The following is a 22,015-nucleotide window of genomic DNA, read 5'->3' as shown; positions in this document are numbered from 1 at the left end:
TGGCCGCTCCTTGTTCATAGATATATACTCCTTGGATCCTCCTTGGAGTTTTTTCTTTTCCCCAAAACTTTATTGTTTTGACAAAGAAAATGTAATGTGTAATTTAAAATGTGTATGAAATATATAACACTGTTGTTGACGATCGTATAAACATGGAATAAAATGTAAATATTAACAAATAATAAGATAAATAGTGAGTAGTGACAAAGCGCGAGATAAACATACATAAAAAGTCAAATAGCAAACGTGTATAAAATAAATAAATAGCAAAAAATGTTTTTTTTATTATAATTTTTTCAGTCATAAAATAAAAATAATAATACATAAAAAAAGTGTGACAAACACATCAACTTTATGAAACAGAACAAGAAACCCCCCCAAAAAAACTGCGGGTTCCCATGGTTCCCGGCGAGACGTGACTTAACGAAACCTCGCGAGATTTCCGACCTCTTCCTTGGCCGTCGTTGACAGAGGTATGGCGGAGCATTTTCACTCTGCGACACATTTTAACATTAAACATGGAATTAAAACACACAATGTTCCTAATTTTGCATCGTATCGCTCAATGGAGCTGTGATGCGTTAGATTGTGTTGTTTGTAGCGACGGATGGCCGTTTTATAAGACATAATATTGAGGTTAAAAGTGCCCGGTGTGAAACATAGTGGTTACAGGGCTTTTAGTGTCTCCAGGCCTCCACGTGTGTTTGCTGCTCGAACATTGTGTCTAACAGGCTGGTTCTGTTCTGTTCATTTAACGTGTGGTTTCATCTTTTAACTTAGAACGTTAATAAACACCCGTGTTGCTAACAACGCTAACCTGTATTAGCCAGCCCCAGCCGTTAGCTCTGGCCATCACCATGCTAGCTTCGTGTAGCCGCTAACTAACTGGTGTTTAAGTTTACACTTCTGTCAGCCTGGTTCTGTTCAGTTAGGTCTGGTTCGGTTCTGTTAGGAGTTAATGTAAGTGGATAGGTCATAATGCCGTTGTGTTGAATGGTCAGAACCCTTCCGTCTGTCTGAATTATACCCGTTAGCATCACAGTTAGCTGCTAGCAGCCGGCACCCAGCATGTCGCACAGTGTGAAGGTTGGCACAGCTTGTTTCTGTAAGACTTAATAACATTCTCAGAGAAATCCTAATTTCGACTTGCACAATACATGTGGTGGTACTCAGTAAGAGTTGCTCTTATTTGGGTTAGGGTTGTGTGTGTGTGTGTGTGTGTGTGTGTGTGTGTGTGTGTGTGTGTGTGTGTGTGTGTGTGTGTGTGTGTGTGTGTGTGTGTGTGTGTGTAAACGTATGTTTTCTCATGCCAATAAAGCCCTTTGAATTGAATTGAATTGTGTGTGTGTGTGTGTTCGTAGGGTCAATTTGGGAATACTGGCTGTGACCGGCACTCAGCATGTCAGACAGGATGAAGCAGGGCCAGCACTTAGCACAGATGTTTCTAGAATGTAATAACAGTTATACATAGTGAAATCCTAATCTCAAAGTGTATAAGTGGTAGTCTGTAAGAGTTGCTCTTATTTGGGTCAAAATAATACACGTTGTGGGGTCATGTTGGGTCTACTGGCGGGTTTTTTGGGTCTAGCATGTCAGGAAGAGGCTGCAGCTAGCAGAGAGGATTTTCTACAGCAGTGGTTCTCAAACGTTACCATTTCAAGGACACCCTTTAAACTCTTGACAGTATACATAGGGAACCAAATGGACCCGTTAGGGTACATTCTTGTAAGGGTCAATTTAGAACCCCTTCAAGGAACCCTGAGTTCCAGGAACCCATTTTGAGAACCACTGTTCTACAGGACCAAACAGGGTTACACTGCAAACTCCTTGCTGAACTCAGACTTAAGGGTCCATTTGGTTGCATTTGCACACTCAAAGAGTTAATGCCCCATAAGGGTCCATTTGGTTCCTTTTGTACAACTTGGTACCTAACTATCAATCACATGCTGGGGTTTGCAACAGGTTTGCAATGATGTGAAGATTCTAGTAGTGCCCTTCTGTCCTGGTGCAGGCTCTGTCAGTGCTGGAGAACCGCTGATCCAATTGACTAAACGTTAAACACTACAATTCATATTGTGATTGGATGTATTTTGGTCGTCATGTCCCCCTGAGCTCAACTTGTTATGCTTTAGTTTCTAGTATGTAACTTTATTGATGTTGAATGTGATCTGAAAGTTGACTTGTGGTGTTTTTGTTAAGTGTATTCAACGTGGACATCCTGTGAGGTTACTCTCTCACATGGCTCTGTCCTTGTGGCATTATGGGAGCGTAGCATCAATGCTGTGACGTACAATCCCGTTCCACGACGTTGTAGAAAAATCTCTGTCCCCGGCTCTCGGGCCGGCGAGGACGGGGCGTCCTGTATATTCCTACATCTTCCCAGAGTCCTTTAGGCCGTTACTGGGGAGCTAAACCATGCAGGATACAAATTGTTCTCAGCCTTACACCCACACAGTGAAGTCAATCAGATGAACAGTTCTCGAGATATGCTGAAAGGACAGATTTGTGGAATTTATAGATGGATGTTGACGACTTAAATCTCACTGTTTTTATCATTTATTTTACAGAGACAAAGGCCATGTTCAGTACCAGCGCCAAAATCGTGAAGCCGAATGGCGAAAAGCCAGACGAGTTTGAGTCCGGGATCTCCCAGGTAAGAAGGGGTGTTTGCTGTGTGAAATGTTAATGAAGTCTATATGTGATGTACTGTAGCAGTTACATTTTTAACTTGTTTGTGTCTGCTGTCTCACAGGCTCTCCTCGAGTTGGAGATGAACTCTGATCTGAAGGCTCAGCTCAGAGAACTGAACATCACAGCTGCAAAGGTACACGTCTTCAAGTTGTGTTCTTAGGTTAAGACATTGTTTGTCTTAAAACAGTGGTTCTCAACCAGTGGTCCAGGGGTTTCCAGGTGGTATGCTAAATGATGGAGAGTTGGTAACCAAATGGACCCTTATTAGGTAGATCTCTTGAGAGCCTAAAATGAAACCAAATTGACCCGTAAAGGGTCCATTTGGTTTCATTTTACGCTCTCAAAAGTTAAATTATTTAACATCTGCATTACTTAATTTACAAGAAGTCTACACAAATAGAGACTGTAGTAGAAATGTTATTTTGATCAACGTTTGCCTGTTATCTCTCCTATGGTACCACTACCACATCAATACAGCATAGAATTGTGGACAAAATCGTATCCAACGATAACAAATATTTAGACTTGGGTCTGAGAATCTAAATCTCATCAAACGGTGCTCCGTGGCTCAAATGCCAAATAAATATTGGACTTTGATATGAAAAGGGTTGAAAACCACTGTCTTAAAATATTGCTTTACTTAAGGAGTGCAAGTGCCACCACAGTTTTATGAAAATTGACTGACTTGAGCACTCCTAGTGCTGCAAAGACACAAATCAGTGGTGTCACATGTGTGCTGGACATGAATTGGAACTGTTTTTAGGTGGTCAACGTGGACATCCTGTGAGGTTACTCTCTCGCATGGCTCTGTCCTTGTGGCATTATGGGAGCGTAGCATTAATGCTGTGACGTATAATCCCGTTCCACGACGTTGTAGAACAACCTCTGTCCCCGGCTTTCGGGCCGGCGAGGACGGGGCGTCCTGTATATTCCTACATCTTCCCAGAGTCCTTTGGGCCGTTACTGGGGAGCTAAACCATGCAGGATACAAACCTATTGGAATTGTATGCTTGTTTTTGTAGTGTCCTAAAGACTTAGAATACTGGGTGAACTGCCTGGATATGTGCTTAATTAATTGTGTCTTACGTTTTAATATTTTGCTGTAGTTTTGTGATTTCTGTTGATGTTGGAATGGCCACGATTTCTTCCCGACTGTTTGTCTAATTAGTTTTTCTCTTTCTTTCTTAAGGAAATTGAAGTTGGTGGCGCCAGGAAAGCCATCATCATCTTCGTTCCCGTTCCCCAGCTGAAGTCTTTCCAGAAGATTCAGGTTCGTCTGGTGAGAGAGCTGGAGAAGAAGTTCAGTGGAAAGCATGTCGTCTTCATCGCTCAGGTAACGTCTCGATAACGCACGTTAAACGTGGCCAGTAGTAGCAGAATTTTGTTGACGTTAAATGTGATCAGAAAGTTCACTTGTGTGCTTTTTAAGTGTATTCAACGTGGACATCCTGTGAGGTTACTCTCTCGCATGGCTCTGTCCTTGTGGCGTATGGGAGCGTAGCATTAATGCTGTGACGTACAATCCCGTTCCACGACGTTGGAGAGCAAGCTCTGTCCCCGGCTCTTGGGCCGGCGAGGACGGGGCGTCCTGTATATTCCTACATCTTCCTAGAGTCCTTGGACTGTTACTGGGGAGCTAAACCATGCAGGATACAAATTGACTTTATTGATTGAGTCTGTGAGCTGAAAATCCTTGTATATTTGTGTTGATTGATTCTGCTCTGTAGCTGGGTCAACTGAAAGATGTTTAAATGTCTGTGGAATCCCTTGGTTAATTAAAATGTATGTTCTGTCCTTGCAGAGGAGAATCCTGCCCAAACCCACCAGGAAAAGTCGCACAAAGAATAAGCAGAAGCGCCCCAGGAGGTGAGTTTTAAGAGTTTTGTCTCACAAGACACCTGGTGGTTGACAACATGCTGTTATGTTCCTCCAGCTGTGACGGGGGCCTGACTGTCCCCGGGGCATCATGCACATTTATTTACAGGAACGACACAAATCTCAGCAGAAATGATTTGGGTCAAAACGGTAGCTTAATTATAGATTCTGAATCCTCAAATACTTCAAACATTAACCCAATAAGACCAGGAAAGCATCTGTGTGATTTTTAGATTACTTTGGCTGTTCAAAAATAGCAGACATACAAGCTTAGCTACGAGCTTATAGATCTGCCATTTTTGAAAAAAATGTGAAAAGTTGTGCAAATCTTTCTTTAAAGAGAACATTTGTAACTCAAATATATGCTTCTCAACAAATGTCTTCTAAATCCCAACATTGTTTTGAGAAACTTATGTTGCTATAATATCAGTGGTGCTCAAACTTTTTGATGTCAAGGACCACCCAAAATATGTATTTCTGTTTGGCCGCCGACCCCCATCTGAAAATATTTTGTTCCAGGGACCTCCAGAAGCAAAGATTTTTGTTAAAACTATTTATATATTCAAACATTTGCACACATTTTCACTATCTTTTTCCAAAAGAATTGCAGATCATTTATTTATTTTTTAAAGTGAACATTTGTAACTCAAATCACTGGTTCTGGAGGTCACTGGAACATATTTTACAAATGTTTGCTTTTAAAAATATATATTACATTTTCACGGTTTTTCAAAAATGGCAGATCTACAAGCTCATAGCTATGAGCTTGTAGATCTGCAATTTTTGTTTGAATAGCCAAAGAAATCTAAAGTTCTTGGTCTTCATGGGTTAAGAATGTCTCTAATTTTGACTGCATTCAACGTGGACATCCTGTGAGGTTACTCTCTCACATGGCTCTGTCCTTGTGGCGTATGGGAGCGTAGCATTAATGCTGTGACGTACAATCCCGTTCCACGACGTTGTAGAACAACCTCTGTCCCCGGCTCTCGGGCCGGTGAGGACGGGGCGTCCTGTATATTCCTACATCTTCCCAGAGTCCTTCGGACCGTTACTGGGGAGCTAAACCATGCAGGGGACAAATATTAAGTGAAATGAAGTGTTGTGTTAAACGGCACATTTCAAATGCAGCCAACAAACCTTTTGAGTTATACTTGATGTTTAAATATATTGTGTTTCATTTCCCATATGGACTCTGGACATTAAATCGGTTGAATTCTTATCGTTCAACACTGTTAACTGCTAGGTTAGAAAACGGCGCTACTAGATGTCCTGGTAGGACCTAAAACCAGCAGTACCATTTGTTCTGGCAGGGTAGAAACCAGCAGTTCTAGGTGTCCTCGTAGAACATTGGTTCTCAACCAGTGGTCCTTGAGGGGGTTCCAAGTGGTCCCCAGCTAAATGATGGAGAGTTGGTAACCAAATGGACCCTTATTAGGTTGATCTCTTGAGAGCGTAAAATGAAACCAAATGGACCCTTATTAGGTTGATCTCTTGAGTTATTGTTAAACATCTGCATTACTTAATTTACAAGAAGTCTATCCACAAGTTTCCTAGGCCGTTATGGGCATCACTTCCTGTCAATTTTATGAAATCAAATCGACGGGAAGTGATGCCCACAACGCCCTAGGAAACTTGTGGATACAATTGGAGAATGTAGAAGAATTGTCTTTTTGATCAACATTTGCCTGTTGTCTACCAACATTAATACAGCATGGAATTGTGGACACAATCTTATCAAACGACAACAAAATATTTTAAGTTTTGGGTGTAAATCTCATCAAATGGTCCGTGGCTCAAATGCCGAATTAATAGACCTTGATATGAAACCCACTGTCGTACTGGATGTCCTGGTAGGACATTAAACCAGCAGCCCTAAAGGTGCAGTGGATAATTGTCTTAACATGCGTTTTTTGTTTTTGTCATCCAGCCGCACACTGACGGCCGTGCATGATGCCATCCTGGAGGACCTGGTGTTTCCCTCTGAGATCGTTGGGAAGCGGATCAGGGTGAAGCTGGACAGCAGCCGCCTCATCAAGGTCCACCTGGACAAGGCCCAACAGAACAATGTAGAACACAAAGTGAGTAAAGAGAGCGGTAGGAAGTCCCGGAGAAGTTGAATTCCTGAATCCTTTAAACTTTTAAATGCTGTGTGAGAAAGTACAGGGTGCCGGCAAGATCCATAAATATTTTAAATTGCGTTTCCTAGGCCTTAAACAATATTAAAATGCATTTAAATCTAGTATTCAACCAATTAAACCGTGTGTGGCAGCGGGGCAACGGGGGCATTGGACCAAGTACAAAGCTGACCCTGGTAAAATAAGTATTACATCAATAAAAGAGCATTTTGTCGATGCACTGAATCCCTAGTTTGAAATCTACATTTTCCCCTTCATGCTTTTTATTTTTATCACCAGAGAAAGTGAAGCATTCAAATTGATTTTACATAATTCAAATGTAACTAACTCTACTATCTCATTAACCTCTGTGGAAATGTTCACACTGTTATTCATGACTTGAGTTGATTAGCCAAATGCCACAAATTGCTGACTTAAAACAATTGATAAGTTCAAAACACTAGAGCAGGGGTCTTCAACCTTTTCAGGCCAAGGACCCCCTAGCTGAGAGAGAGATGAACCAGTATAATATATATAGTATAATCCATTTAATTAAACATGTTAGAATGTCTGAGGTGTTCAACGTGGACATCCTGTGAGGTTACTCTCTCGCATGGCTCTGTCCTGGTGGCGTATGGGAGCGTAGCATTAATGCTGTGACGTACAATCCCGTTCCACGACGTTGTAGAACAACCTCTGTCCCCGGCTCTCGGGCCGGTGAGGACGGGGCGTCCTGTATATTCCTACATCTTCCCAGAGTTCTTTGGGCCGTTACTGGGGAGCTAAACCATGCAGGATACAAACTCATATTTTAAATTTTACCGCCAGAGTTCAGATTAATTTATTAAGACCAGGAACGCATCTGTGTCATTTTAAGAATTCTTTGGGCTATTCAAAAATAGCAGATAAACATGCTCATAGAGCGGCACCGAGTGACACGGATGTGTTCCCGGTCTTTATGGATTCATGTAGAATGTTATAAAAACCCTGAACCTTGAGTCATTGCAGTGAATGAGTGACGTTAACAACATGTTCCTCTGTGTGTTTTTTCTGTCAGGTTGAGACCTTCGCTGGTGTCTACAAAAAGCTCACAGGCAAAGATGTCGTCTTCGAATTCCCCGAATTTCAGCTGTAAAAGGATGACAAAATAAAATTTGTTTACTGTCCTTGTTAGTTTGGTTGTAATTTCTCATTGCCTCCATGAAGCCTTGAATTCATGGACATTGTTTTGTTTGTCGCATTCCTAAGCAATAATTTGATGCTAATAAAGATGCCAATGTATCCGGTAGGAGACGCAAAGGAGACTGAGTCTCCTGGAAATACACACGGTCATCAAATTATTGCCACAGGAATGAGACAAACTTAAAAATCTCCATGAATTCAAGGCTTTATGGGGTGTTTGATCGCTTGAAAATAAGTAATTTCTTGGGTGAACTACACCTTAAACACAGATGTTTTCTGTTACAAATATTTCAGTTGCTGTGAAAAGGTCACAGGTTTGATCTCAGATATTGTGAGATTCTGCTGGGTAAAGCAAATTATATGAATCCTCTAATACTAAGATGCTGTTAGGCCACTGATTCTAAACCTTTGTAGTTTCAAGGACCCCCAGTTGATTCCTTTTGTTTTAAAATGAAAATCTCTGGTACCACAAAATGTTAAAGAGTGTACATGTGGAACCCAATGTACCCTTGTGGTTCAATTTGGTTCACTGTGAGTTAGACCTAAGGGTCTATTTGGACCCCTGGTGGTCCCTGGCCTTGACGTTGAGACGGGGTGGTTTAAGGTAACAAATGTTCATAGTTGATGACAGGCGTTGAGTGTTTAAAAAAATATTAACCAAAGGACCTGCAGTGGTAACAAGTGAACAGCAGGGGGAGCCTGAGTCTATTATACATGGGAAATAATAGGAAATGGGGAAAGTAAAAAGGTTTTTGGTAGTTATATGGTGGTTGGGATGTGCTCATGCTTCTGAATGTTTCATTTTGAATTCATCTCTTGGCCTTTGGAGAGCCATTCCTTCTGACTAGTTGAATACCAGTAAACACCAGTACATTTTCTTTTGAAGATGAACTGAAAACTGATTATTCAGACACTGAGCAGATGATCAATCGCACTTCTGGTACATAAGTTATAACATTATTGATCCATCAGTTTCGGATAAATCCAGACACATTGTTGCCATGTGATTAAATAATTAAGATCTCAAATGTAGCATAATCAAGATATGTGAATGAATGCTTGATTAAGGTTATTTTGATTTCAGGCACTCCCAAGTTTGAATATGTTATTATACATATGTAAAACGGTACAGCACACAGTCAAACTGATGACATCAAAAAATGTCCTTGCGGTCTTGTTTCCATTGGTGTCCTAGGTATTCAATTCATCAACAAATAGCACCAAACATTCAATGCCATCACAAATATAAAACTGTACAGAGTTGAAAAAGGGGGGGAAGTGGGGTTAAGTAGAACATGAGAGATCAATATAGTGACAATAGTACATCTGTGTTATGTGGGGTTACACCGCAATGTTAATCATTTCTAGTTACAAGGCAGGCTATTCATATTTACATTTTATTTTAACTGACATGCTGTGACAGTAAGGTGATACTGTATGTTTGTATCCTATCCAACCAACCAAGATGTGTGAGGAAAAGTCAACCCAATTGAATAATGTGAATAGGAAGTTTCAGATGTGGATCCCATCTGGATATGAGACCTGTTTTACACTAAATATAAATGCATAGAGTGTTCAATGCCCTCTGTGTTTATTGACAGAGAATCAATGGTGGAAAGTAACTTAAGTACATTTACTCAAGTACTGTACTTAAGTACAATGTTGAGGACTTTTTTTTACTTAACTGGAGTATTTCCACTACACTCATTGAAACAAAGACAATATTTCTACACTTTAAATAATTACATTAATAATTACACATCACTGTATTTGCTATAGCAACGTAATTAATTATATATTATATTGCATATTATATTTTTGGGACCCCACAAAAAAAACATATTTGAACTGGGGACCCCACAAAATAATCAAATTTGAACTTTCTTATATTATTTGACAATTTGGCCAATGTTTGACCAGTTTTTATAGTATAGTTGATTACCTTTGATGCAGTAATGGCCTTTTTCTTAAATTGTCGCTAGGAAGCAGCCGGGACCTTGATTTTGAACTGTACTTTCATGTGCTTTTTGTCTGCAAACTTCTAAATAAAGTATTCAATCAATCAAAGTCCGGGGGTCCCGACCCACAGGTTGAGAACCACTGATCTACACTACAGTGTCTACTGTGAGCTTCCGTACTTTTCAAGTCACGTGTGTTTGTTTACTAGGAAGGAGATGGAGCACAGCTGATGGATCAACTCACATGTATTCATCTAATATAGATTATAATTGTTTCCCGTAATTGTAGTATAAAGCGGTGCTATGTGGAGCTATTAAGTGTTGTATAGTCTAATTAGACAGTCATCAAAGCTGGATAACTAACTATAAAGCCTATTGTAGAATCTAGTAGATTTATAAATGCTAAATAAATCATGAGATCTCTAAGTTATGTTCAGAGAGTCAGCCTGGATTTCACAGGAACTCTGTTTCCTCACGCCATCTGTCTGGGAGACGCGGACAATGATAAGGTATATGAACAAATAAAGCTTTTCAATTGTATTAGACATGGTTCACATGACGCTCTTGATGGCGGAACTTCAACCTGGTTTTGGCACTTATTCATTTACAACCCGTACATCTACATAAACGTTTAGATTTCAAATATAAAGTGCTGACCTCATGGCCACGGATGTTACAAGTTGAATCGGGTGGGTTTAAGTACCCGTATCTTCCGTATTGTTCAATTAAAATCATTTTAATCCGATCGGTGGCCATTTTCTCATAGAGTTATAATGTATCCGATTGCACTACACCTCCCAACCGATAGGGGCGCGTAGTTGAAAGCATATAGAAAAAATGGCCACCAAATTGGATTAAAATGCTTTTTATTTAACAATACAGCAGACACGGGTACTTAGACCCACCCGATTCAACTTGTTACATCCATGGCCGTGGGGTCAGCACTTTATAATTGAAATCTGAACGTTTAAGTAGATGTACGGGTTGTAAATGGAGAAAGTGCCAAAACCAGGTACATGTTGCGCCATGGCTGTCATGATACGACAGTCATGTTTCAGGGCTAGTAAAGCAGGGGTCTTCAGCGTTTTTTCAGGCTAAGGACCCCTTGGGGAGGGGGGGGGGGCATGATGTACCGTGCATGATTTGAACATGCATGGTACATCGTTGCCTAAATGTACCCTTCAACTTCTAGTTTATCCTCCAAATGACTGGCTGGCTATCACAGGTTTTGTAGCAATGTGTTGCGTTTGTAGAAATATTGGGCCTTAAATGTAAGAAATAAAGAAGTAAGTCATTAAAATGATCTGTATGGTGGCCCCTCATTTGTAAAATGTAAAAATGTAGACATAAAATCAGCATTCTCTCAGGGGGGTATCCGGGAAGGCTCACCTGCGGTTCTTGTATTGTTGTATTCGTTTTACTGAGGTTAAGATTAGGAATAAGGTTAGGTTTAGACATAGTTTTACTGAGGTTAAGATTAGGAATAAGGTTAGGTTTAGACATAGTTTTACTGAGGTTAAGATTAGGAATAAGGTTAGGTTTAGACATAGTTTTACTGTGGTTAAGGTTAGGAATAAGGTTAGGTTTAGACATAGTTTTACTGAGGTTAAGATTAGGAATAAGGTTAGGTTTAGACATAGTTTTACTGAGGTTAAGATTAGGAATAAGGTTAGGTTTAGACATAGCTTTACTGTGGTTAAGTTTAGGAATACTTCCGAGGTCGCCGGATTTGACCCGGGGTGGGTGTTTTTTGGGCAGAGCGTTCCTGTATTCCTCAGGGGCCCACTGTTGTTCCAGTTACCAAATGAGTGACCCTGCCTATCTGTCTCCCTCCATCGTAGTTGAACGAGCTGGTTGTGGGCGACACCAGCGGGAAGCTGCTGGTTTATAAGAACGATGACCCCAAACCCTGGATCACCAGAAGCTGTGTGGGCATGGTCAGTACACAACACAGTGTGACAACAGTGTGACCGTGTTACACCATTATTTGTTTCCCGTGCTCACGTGTATTCTCTTCTGATGTCCCCAGCTCACCTGTGTGGCAGTAGGAGACGTCTGCAACAAAGGAAAGGTTAGCTGCTATTCTTTTGAAAAAAATACTATATACATATATACACATTTTTAACTCAAATCTTTGCTTTTAGGGGTCCCTGGAACAAAATATTTTCAGATGTTGGTCCGCGGCCAAATACATATCATTTTAGGAGGTCCTTGACGCGAAGAAGTTTAAGAACCACTGATATTTTTGCAACATAAGTTAAAAAAAAAATACAAATACTGTTATGATTTAGAAGACATTTGTAGTCCCCGGAATAAATGTCCCCAGAATAAATAAGATTTGAGTTACAAATGTTCCCTTAAAAAAAAAAATATATATATATATTCAAAGATTTGCACACATTTTCACAATCACTTTTAAAATCTTTTTAAAATAGCAGATCTACAAGCTCATAGCGTGGCACTCTGTGCCGCGCTATTTGATTGATTGATGTACTTTATTTAGTAAGACATGAGAACAGTACATGACAGTACATAACAGTACATGGAAGTACAAATTCACAATACAAGGTCTACTAAACTGGATAGCTCATTAAGCACTTAGCTTGTTTAAGATGAGATCCCCATGCACACAAATCATGATGACATATAAGAGACAGACAGATATACACACTACTATACAGAATGTCATACAATCAGTTTACAGGTTACTGGTATGAAGAGTGAAAAATATGTACAAAAGAAGAAAGAGAGAGGGGGGGGGGGGTAGGTTAGGTTAGGACATGGGGTGGGTTAGGACTTGGACAGGGGCCATTTTTGAATTGCAGCCTCCTGAAGGTGTATCTTTAGGGCAGTTTCGAAAGTGAGTAGGGTTTTACACTCCTTTACTCCTTTTGGTAGGGCATTCCACATTTTTGATGAATAGCATGAGAACGAGTTCATTCCCTTTGTTGAGACAAATCTGGGTTGAACATGATTTGTGGAGCTGCCTCTGGTGTTATGATCATGGACTTGATTAACATTTTGGAAGTATTTTGACAAATACAGGGGGACCCCAATGTTGTGGTGTATCTTGAAGACCAGGCCCATAGCAAGTTGCTGTACTCTGTCCTCAACCCTAAGCCATCCAATCCTAGCAAAATGAGCAGGGGTTAGATGGGTTTTGTGATTGAGGCCAAGAAGTAGCCTTACAAGTTTGTTTTGGGATGTTTGGAGCCTTGTTTTTAAGGCCTTGGAGGTGTTGTGATACCAGCTTGTAGATGTATTAGCTATGAGCTTGTAGATCTGCTATTTTTGAATAGCCAGAGGAATCTACATATTTTTGAATAGCCAAAGGAATCAAAAAAATGACACACATAAATGCGTCCCCGGTCTTAGTGGGTTATAACTTTTGTCACCTTGTGTCCCGCGTGGCAGAACTTTGTGGTGGCCGTGGGCGCAGAGGGCTGGTTCCACCTGTTTGACCTGACAGCGGCCGTGGCAGACTCGTCCAGCCAGCATGAAGCTCTGTTCTACTCAGACGACCACAAGTGTTTCACTCAGCACATCCCCGCCAACACCAAGGTCATCCTCATCAGTGACATCGGTAAGAAAATAAAAATCTCCTTTTTTTTGTATCCAGACACCCAAATTAACCCTTTAAGACCTGGAACACATCTGTGTCACTTCTTGATTTGAGCTAAAAAGCATTATTTTACACTATGGCTATTCAAAAATAGCAAATATACAAGATCTGCTATTTTTGAAAAATCGTGAAAATGTGTGCAAATCTTTGAATGTATATTGTTTAAAGCGAACATCTTTAACTTTATTCTTTGCTTCTGGGGGGTCCCAGGAACAAAACATTTTCAGATGGGGGTCCGCAGCCAAATACATATCCTTTTGGGGGTCCTTGACATGAAAACGTTTGAGCACCACTGATATAGAAACATACGTTTTTTCAGAAAACTGTTAGGATTTAGAAGACATTTGTAGAATCGGCTTCAGGTCTTAATGGGTTGATATGTATTTGTCTGCGGGTCCCCATCTGAAAACATGTTGTGCCAGGGACCCCCATACAAGATTTTCTTTTTTAAATGCTCATGGGCCCTACGGTCTCTTCCTTTGGGCTTGTTTTCATAGACCTGGTCGCTCGTTTTGTTGTCTCTCTCTCGCAAAATCTGGCAACACTGAATTGAACTTTGTGGACCCCCCAGGAAGACTTAGCGACCACTTTGTGGAAGCTAATACATTCTCTAATAATGAATAAAGAACTGTGAGCGTGTGTGTGTTCTCCTGCAGACGGGGACGGTCGCAGTGAGCTGGTGGTGGGCTACACAGACCGGGTGGTCAGAGCTTTCCGTTGGGAGGATTCTGCGGACCCCGCTGACCCGCCGGGCTCCGGTCAGCTGGTCCTGCTCAAGAAGTGGCTTCTGGAGGGGCAGGTACGTACGTACGGGGACTCCCTCTTTCCCAGGTGTTTCGCCCAGGTCACGGAGTGACGTGTTGTAAGCTTGTAGATCTGCTATTTCTGCTATTTTTGGTAAATGTTTGAAAATGTATGAACAGTTTTCCATCATGGAAACGATTACGACGATGTTAACGATTTTGTGTGTGTGTGTGTGTGTGTGTGTGTGTGTGTGTGTGTGTGTGTGTGTGTGTGTGTGTGTGTGTGTGTGTGTGTGTGTGTGTGTGTGGTGTGTGTGTGTGTGTGTGTGTGTGTGTGTGTGTGTGTGTGTGTGTGTGTGTGTGTGTGTGTGTCAGGTGGACAGCTTGTCGGTGAACCCGGGTCCAGAGGGCTTACCAGAGCTGATGGTGTCTCAGCCAGGCTGTGGCTATGCCATCCTGCTGTGTACCTGGACTCAACAGCACCACTCCACTGGCCCTGCAGCCGAGGGACCTGCCTCACCCGGGAGGTCAGCACCTCATCATTTATGCATGGATACATAGACCATTGGTTCTCAAAGTGGGGCTCCGGGGACCCCCAGGGGTCCTTGGGGGGATACCAGGGGGTCCCCAGCAAAATTAGTTAATAAAGTCAGGGTTCCAGAAAAACAGTTTTCCAAGCCTGGAAAAAGTTTGGAATTTGGAATAATTGGAAATTTTTCAAAACTGTTCAGGATTGAAATTCTAAAATGGCAAAAGTAGCAGATCTACAAGCTCGAAAAGCGTCGCTTCGCGCCTACAAACTACTAGCGTGTAAATTTCAAAAATCATGACATTTTGTGCAAATCTTCATATTGTTTTTTTAAAGCGAACATTTTTAACTCAAATCTTTGCTTCTGGGGGGTCCCTGGAACAACAGTTTGCGGTCATCGGTCAAATACATATAATTTTGGGGGTCATTGACATGAAAAGGTTTGAGAACCACTGAAATATAGTACACACTAACAGATTTAAAGGTAGGGTAAGTGATATGTTTTGGATAAAACTAACTTAAAAGGTTAAAGCACTATATTCTGATAGTAATCATTGCTATAGAGTGTGTGTTCAGTCACCAGGGTCTTTAATAAACAGAAAATACATTTTCAGGAAGGTGACAACATTTCAGCCAATCAGGAGAGAGTACCCATTTATCAGCTCCATGTTTTATAGTGTTCCAGCTCCAATTGTGTCTGCTCATTTCTCTGTGTCAGCACTTCCAATTTCACTTGCTGAATCTGTATCCTGTCTGAGTTGTCTCTCCTGATTGGATACAATCCCAACCTGAAAATGCATCTTTCTGTTTATTAAAGAGATGGAGAGACAACGAGTCCCGTGTGTTACTGAACAAACACTCTATAGCAATATTGTATATATAACAATTTAGAGCTATTTAACACTTATTGTAACCAAAGAAAATCACCTAGCCTACCTTTTAATCTGGCCTCAAAAGAAAACATAATGTGTGTTATCTTAATCACACGATTTGATTAGATTATCTTTTTTGTCCTACAGTGAGGGGCCGTCCCGTGATGTGATTCTCCACTTGACCACTGGGCGGATCCACAACAAAAATGTCTCCACTCACCTCATTGGCAGCATCAGCAGAGGTACCAGAACAGATCATTGTGACTCACAATATAATTGTGTTTTCGGCATTGCACATTGGAACTGTAAATGTACATTTAATTTTGTCAAAAATGTAACAGGGCGGATATGGCAATTATCTTAAAAATACAAAGAAATGACTGGCGGCATTTGACATCATTTTACACGTTCAAAAATGTAAAAAAAAAATGTGGAAACAGCCAATCTACAAGCTCACAACTCACTGTTGTGAGCTTGTAGATCTTCCACTTCCATTTTCAACGTTTCGATTATGATTAATATAAAATAATTTAATTGTGATTACCTCAAAATAATTGCAATTTTATTGTGTATTCATTGTGACAGACCTAGCTGTCAATTGGACGTCTGAGTACTGTTAGAATAATGGTGCACACATAATCAATGTCTAATCATCACATCACATTCATGTCTGTCTTTCATAGGTTCAAAAGATGATTCTTCTAAGTGTGGCCTGTTCGCCCTCTGCACTCTTGATGGTACGTCTAGACATTAAGATTCTACAAATGCCTTCTGAATCAGCGTTGTTCTCACACTTTCAAGATTTTTCAAACAATCTTCAAAAATAGCAGATGTTCAAGCTCGCAGCAACAGTATCAAGTTGAAGCTCATAAACTGGTACTTTCTCCTGATTGGGCGAAAATTGTCAACCCACCTGAAAATGTATTTCCTGCTCATTAAATGATTACTATAAGAATATAGAGCATACATGGGCAACTGGTGGCCCGCAGGTTAATATGGGAATACTGATGATATGTAATTGATTTCAGCTGTTACAATTCCAAACATGACCCACTTCAATTGCTTCAGTCAATATTAGTAGCTTAATGACAAGTATTAAAATGATATTATCTTTTTTATGTCCAATGTATTTGTAATAAATCCCTATAAGTTAACATAAGTATAAGTAAATGCATTTGAAATTAAATAAAAATGTTGCTTTTCAGGATTCCAGTTCAAAAATAGCTAAAAAAAACAGGATTCCAATTAAAAAATAGCAGATCTACAAGCTCAAAACGCGTCGCAGTGCGATGTGTTTTGAGCTTGTAGATCGGCTACTTTTGCTACTCTTGTGTGACATAGAAGTACGGCATTAATTTACGAAAAAAGTAAAAATACGGAGATACAGTAAGAGGTGTCTGCCCAACAGTATGTGCAATGTGGCCCTCTGGAGTGAGTGTGGAAATATAGTGGCCCTCTCCATCATCATTTTTTAACACAGAAAGTTAGAATATAAGAGGTTTATGTGTTTGTTTGTTTGTTTACTTTGCGTGTCGTCATAGGAACCCTGAAGCTGATGGACAGTTCAGAACAGTTGCTGTGGTCGGTGCAGGTGGACCACCAGCTGTTCGCCCTGCAGAAGCTTGACGTCACTGTGAGTCTATATATCAGTGGTTTTCCACCCTTTTCATATCAAGGTGTGTCATTATGTGTTGGTCATTTAAGCCACGGACCACCATGATATGAGATTTAGACACCAAAACGTAGAATATTTCAGGGTTCCCACGGTCATGAAATTCCTGGAAATATTTTGAAATTAGAAAAACAGTTTTCCAGGCCCTGGAAAAGGTTTGGAATTAATCAAATGTTTTGGAAAATGTTTGGCTATCGTCTCTTGTCGGTCGGAAACCTCATGTGTCCAAAAGTGTTACTTTTCAGGAGTCAAATTCTAAAATGGCAAAAGTAGCAGATCTACAAGCTCAAAACGCGTCGCTTCGCGCTGCGTTTTGAGCTTGTAGATCTGCTACTTTTGATGCTTTTGTGTGACACTGTATGATTTACAAAAAAACACAAAAAGTTAAACTACGGAGACAAGAGGTTTCTGCCCGACAGCAACGAAATACATTGTTTTTGTCTAACATTACGTGAAAGATAAAGGTAAATCGTGGTAACATGCAGTGCTACTTGACACGTTGTTAGCTTGTAGATCTGTTCTTTTTGTCACGTGACACCTTCGCTCGAGTCTGTCTCGAGGGGTATTGATGGCAGACTGGTTTAAGAGTCTCATTGTTGCACTGTATGATTTCTATAGTCCTGGAAATGGGGTTAAAATACTTTGGAAAAGTTTTGAAAATTCATTGTTAAAAATGTGTGGGAACCGCGCTGAGAGGATCTTCACCCTTTTGGACTTTAATTCCATGCTGTATTAATGTGGGTACCATAGGAGAGATGATAACAGGCCAACGTTGATCAAAAATAACAATTCTTCTACATTCTCTAATTGTGTTAGACTTCTTGTAAATTAAGTAATGCAGACGTGTAACAATAACTTAACTCTTGAGAGCGTAAAATGTTACGCTCTCAAGAGTTAAAGATCTAATAAGGGTCCATTCGGTTACCGACGCTCCATCATTCAGCTCGGGACCACCTGAAACCCCTTCAAGGACCAGTGTGGTCAGGGCGTTTCGCTGTTTTAACCCCAGCAACCCCTATGTAAATTATGCCACTGCTGTAAAGCATCCCAGCCCAAACATTAACGTAACTAATAATTGGGCAGCGCGACCCGGAAATGACCGTAATAATCACAACACGGGAGCAAAAAATATTTAAAAAATATATATAAAATATGCCCACCGGGCATATGCCCGGTATGCCAAATGGCCAGTCCGCCCCTGCCAGTGTTGGTCCCCGGACCACTGGTTGAGAACCACTGGTTTATATGGTCTATATCAGTGGTTTTCAACCAGTGGTCCGGGGACCACCAGTGGTCCTTGAGGGAGTTCCAGGGGGTCCCCAGCTAAATGATAGATAGGAACCAAATGGACCCTTATGGGTCTGTAACTCTGAGAGTGTAACAAATTTGTACATTCTCAGAGTTAAATTAACATTGATTTTATAATAAAAATTGGGGTCCAGGTGATATAAATGCCATTAAATGGGGGTCTGTAGCCGAATGCATGTTAAACTGGGGGTCCTTGAAATTTAAATGGTTGAGAATCACTGCTAGAGCCGTAAAGATCGTCTCTTATTGGGGGTCCCTGGCATAACTTTTCAAACGGGGGTCCCTGGGCTAATGTGTGTCAATTTGGGGGTCCTTGACGCAAAAAAGGTTGAAAACCACTGGTCTATATGGTTCTATCTTCTGCCCATACATAGAAGAGCAGAAGTAACCCACGTGTGTGTGTGTGTGTGTGTGTGTGTGTGTGTGTGTGTGTGTGTGTGTGTGTGTGTGTGTGTGTGTGTGTGTGTGTGTGTGTGTGTGTGTGTGTGTGTGTGTGTGTGTGTGTGTGTGTGTGTGTGTGTGTGTGTGTGTGTGTGTGTGTGTGTGTGTGTGTGTAGGGGGACGGCAGAGAGGAGGTGGTGGCCTGTGCGTGGGATGGACAGACGTACATCATCGACCACAACCGCATGGTGGTGCGCTTCCAGTTTGACGAGAACGTCAACGCCTTCTGTGCAGGTGGGCTCACCTAAACAAAACAAAATCTCTAAATCAGGGGTCTTCAACAGGGGGTCCGGGACCCCTAGGGTGTCCTCAGAGTTACTACAGGGGGTCCGCCAAATCTTTGTGTGATAGGATTATTTTTTTTTAACCTTAACCACTTGAACCCTAACATCCCTTTTCTGAAGAGAACTTTAGCCAAAAATAGCCGATCTACAAGCTCACTGTGAGCTTGTAGATCTGCTATTTTTTGGCAAAGAGGTGTTTGGTGTAGAGGGAAAAAACAGCAGACCAAGTAAACAAAAAAAGTTGAATCTGAAACACAATTTTATACAATATAGAGGGGGTCCCTGCTTCATCTCTCTCTCAGCTAGGGGGTCCTTGGGCTGAAAACTTTGAATACCCCTGCTATAAATGCCTTTTAGGCTTTGTAAACAAAGACTGGGTCTTAATTGGTTAACGTATCAACATTCAGGGATTGTTAACGTGGGCAGATGGATACATAATTCCGTCTGTTGTGTGTGTGTGGTTTCCAGGACAGTACACCTGTAAGGACGGCCAGAACAGCCCGTGCCTGGTGTACGTCAGCTTCAACCACAAGATCTACGTGTACTGGAGGGTGGAGCTGGAGCGCATGGAGCCCACCAACCTGCTGCGGGTCCTGGAGGAGAGGCCGGGGTTCAGGGACCACCTGGAGAAGCTGGGAGTGGGTGAGTTCAACCTTCCAGGACGCAGCCGTAAGCTTTTTATACATTTGAAAACTTGAAATGGGACATTCTGCATAATGAGTACTTTCACTTTTGGTACTTTAAGTACATTTTGATACCAATACTTTTGTACTTTTACTCAAGTAGATTTTGAATTCTGGACTTGTAACAGAGAATTTCTACATTGCAGTATTGATACTTTTACTTAAGTACAAGATTTGAGTACTTTTTTCCACCCTTTACTCAGAAGCCTCCACAACAAGCTGTCCCATGTCATAAATCATTTCCACATTTGTGTTTTCCTGTTTCTTTTTTCCCCTCACAGATCCAGACGACACATCTGCGGTGAAACAGTTGGTGGAGGATCTTCTTTACAGAGATTCACCGAGCAAACGCAGCAACACACAGCCTTAAAGGGCTAGTTCACAGTTTTGTAAATCTTCTCTTGTGTTTAATAACATTTTCTTTTCTTTTCTGCGTAACTTCTGGCGTTTTTTTCCTTGTTATTTCCCTATTCGGTGGAAGTGTGCGGTTTTAGGTAGGCTACAGGTGTCTTTTCAGGTGTTTTCAGGTGTCGTAACTGTCTTAAGTCCAAAACTGTTACTTTAAAATAAAATATAAAATAATTTAAAATATTTTGAATTTGATTTTCGAAATATATATACAATCACTTACAAAAAGGTTTAAACCCCACAGCAGAATATATACAAACATGTTAAGATCTGGAACGCAAGTGTGTCATTTTAAGCTTAGTTTGGCTATTCAAAAATAGCAGATCTACAAGCTCGCCGTGCTATGAGCTTATAGATCTGATATTTTTGAAGAATCGTGAAAAATTCTCTTTGAATATATATATATTTTTACGCAAACATTTGTAACTTAAATCTTTGCTTCTGGGGGTCCCTGGAAATAAATATTTTGAGATGGTGGTCCGTGGCCAAATACATATCATTTTGGGGGTCCTTGATATGAAAATGTTTGAGAATCACTGATATTATAGCAACATAACATAAGTGTTTCAGAAAACTGTTTTAGAAGACATTTGTAGAATTGGCCTCAGGTTTAATTAATTGGCCTTAATGGGTTGATAATGAAGAAGGCAGTTTCAGGACATGGAACCACATTTTTCAGAATCAACTTTATTGTCAAATCACAGGTTTACAGGATGTAAAACAGTGGGTGGAATGTATTTTTTTCGTTTTTGTTTCTTCCATAAGAGAAAGGGTAGAAGAAAAAAGGGGGGGGGGGCAAGGGGGAGGGAGATGAATCAAAACAAAGTATCTACCTATTACCTATTAGTACCGTATCCAGTGCGGTAAGTACCTGAGTTAAGACATAACAGTGCGGTAAGTACCTGCAGGTACCATGAGGTACTAGTGAAAATAGCAGATCTACAAGCTATTTTCAAATAGTTGATGCGTATAGGGTTCAAGAGGTAAAACTGGTCGCTTCTTTTGAGCTTGTTTTCGTAGACCTGGCCGCTTGTTTCTCTTTCAAAATCTGGCAACGATGGTTACAACTACAAATGAGCTGTGATGCTGCATTCCTTCAAATACCGCCATGCCCTTCATTATTAAGTCACTATCTGTTCTCGTTGTCGTGTTTATTTATCCAGTCTTTCATTGACATACCTTAAAGGCCCTGTCACACAGTGAACGCTGTCAGGCGCTTGCGTCATCAACCACACCCATTGTTTTTTTTTCAAGGCTGTAGCCACAATGGAGGCTTCATTCAAGTGGACCGTTGAAACCATAGATATATATAAGAAAGGCTAGATGGCTCAAGGGGGCGTCGCAAGCGTAGCTCAACCGCGGCCATCTTGCGACAGTCATTCATAACATTATGTCTATGGTGCATGTACTAATGAAATAACCATAGCGTGCTCAATTTTCGTCCGAATTTCAAACGGTTTGGTGTGTTGTAAACACCAAAGATGTAGTAATGATACTGCATGCTTATAATTATAATCATGAACTTAATATGAAAATAACATTAAGTATGCAGTATCATAACTACATCTTTGGTGTTTACAAGACAAAGTTTATTCTATAAAGATTGTCAACATTTTTCATCCAGTTAAGGTTT

General features: G+C 40.8%; 2 protein-coding genes across 2 annotated transcripts; both read left to right on the top strand.

Moving 5' to 3' along the window:
* The first annotated feature begins 444 nt into the window (after window positions 1–444).
* Window positions 445–7,846, top strand: rps7 (ribosomal protein S7). Its single transcript, XM_084083258.1, has 7 exons — window positions 445–473; window positions 2,568–2,653; window positions 2,753–2,824; window positions 3,881–4,024; window positions 4,493–4,557; window positions 6,494–6,644; window positions 7,738–7,846. The coding sequence occupies exons 2-7, from the start codon at window positions 2,579–2,581 to the stop codon at window positions 7,813–7,815; spliced, it is 585 nt and encodes a 194-aa protein (XP_083939384.1). The 5' UTR covers window positions 445–473; window positions 2,568–2,578; the 3' UTR covers window positions 7,816–7,846.
* A 2,186-nt stretch (window positions 7,847–10,032) lies between these two features.
* Window positions 10,033–20,515, top strand: LOC311063696 (KICSTOR complex protein ITFG2-like). Its single transcript, XM_084083241.1, has 12 exons — window positions 10,033–10,329; window positions 11,662–11,757; window positions 11,850–11,891; window positions 13,235–13,403; window positions 14,099–14,241; window positions 14,561–14,712; window positions 15,734–15,828; window positions 16,270–16,323; window positions 17,128–17,219; window positions 19,124–19,241; window positions 19,760–19,933; window positions 20,256–20,515. Exons 1-12 carry the CDS (start codon window positions 10,234–10,236, stop codon window positions 20,342–20,344), a joined length of 1,320 nt encoding a protein of 439 aa, XP_083939367.1. The 5' UTR covers window positions 10,033–10,233; the 3' UTR covers window positions 20,345–20,515.
* The last annotated feature ends 1,500 nt before the right edge of the window (window positions 20,516–22,015 follow it).

This window comes from Gymnoscopelus microlampas (assembly GCF_963454915.1).
Source record: "Gymnoscopelus microlampas genome assembly, chromosome: 16".
Lineage (NCBI taxonomy): Eukaryota > Metazoa > Chordata > Actinopteri > Myctophiformes > Myctophidae > Gymnoscopelus > Gymnoscopelus microlampas.
The sequence above is the reverse complement of the archived record's forward strand: the minus strand, read 5'-3'. Positions and strand labels throughout refer to the sequence as shown.

What these genes read in the sequence shown, in the direction of transcription:
- rps7 (XM_084083258.1), top strand. Translation starts at nt 2,579, where the DNA reads ATGTTCAGTACCAGCGCCAAAATCGTGAAGCCGAATGGCGAAAAGCCA. An exon ending in TGAACATCACAGCTGCAAAG is followed by an intron (nt 2,825 to 3,880) that starts GTACACGTCTTC and finishes TTCTTTCTTAAG; the next exon opens with GAAATTGAAGTTGGTGGCGC. An exon ending in ATGTCGTCTTCATCGCTCAG is followed by an intron (nt 4,025 to 4,492) that starts GTAACGTCTCGA and finishes CTGTCCTTGCAG; the next exon opens with AGGAGAATCCTGCCCAAACC.
- LOC311063696 (XM_084083241.1), top strand. Translation starts at nt 10,234, where the DNA reads ATGAGATCTCTAAGTTATGTTCAGAGAGTCAGCCTGGATTTCACAGGA. An exon ending in CGCCCTCTGCACTCTTGATG is followed by an intron (nt 16,324 to 17,127) that starts GTACGTCTAGAC and finishes GTGTCGTCATAG; the next exon opens with GAACCCTGAAGCTGATGGAC. An exon ending in CCTGGAGAAGCTGGGAGTGG is followed by an intron (nt 19,934 to 20,255) that starts GTGAGTTCAACC and finishes TTCCCCTCACAG; the next exon opens with ATCCAGACGACACATCTGCG.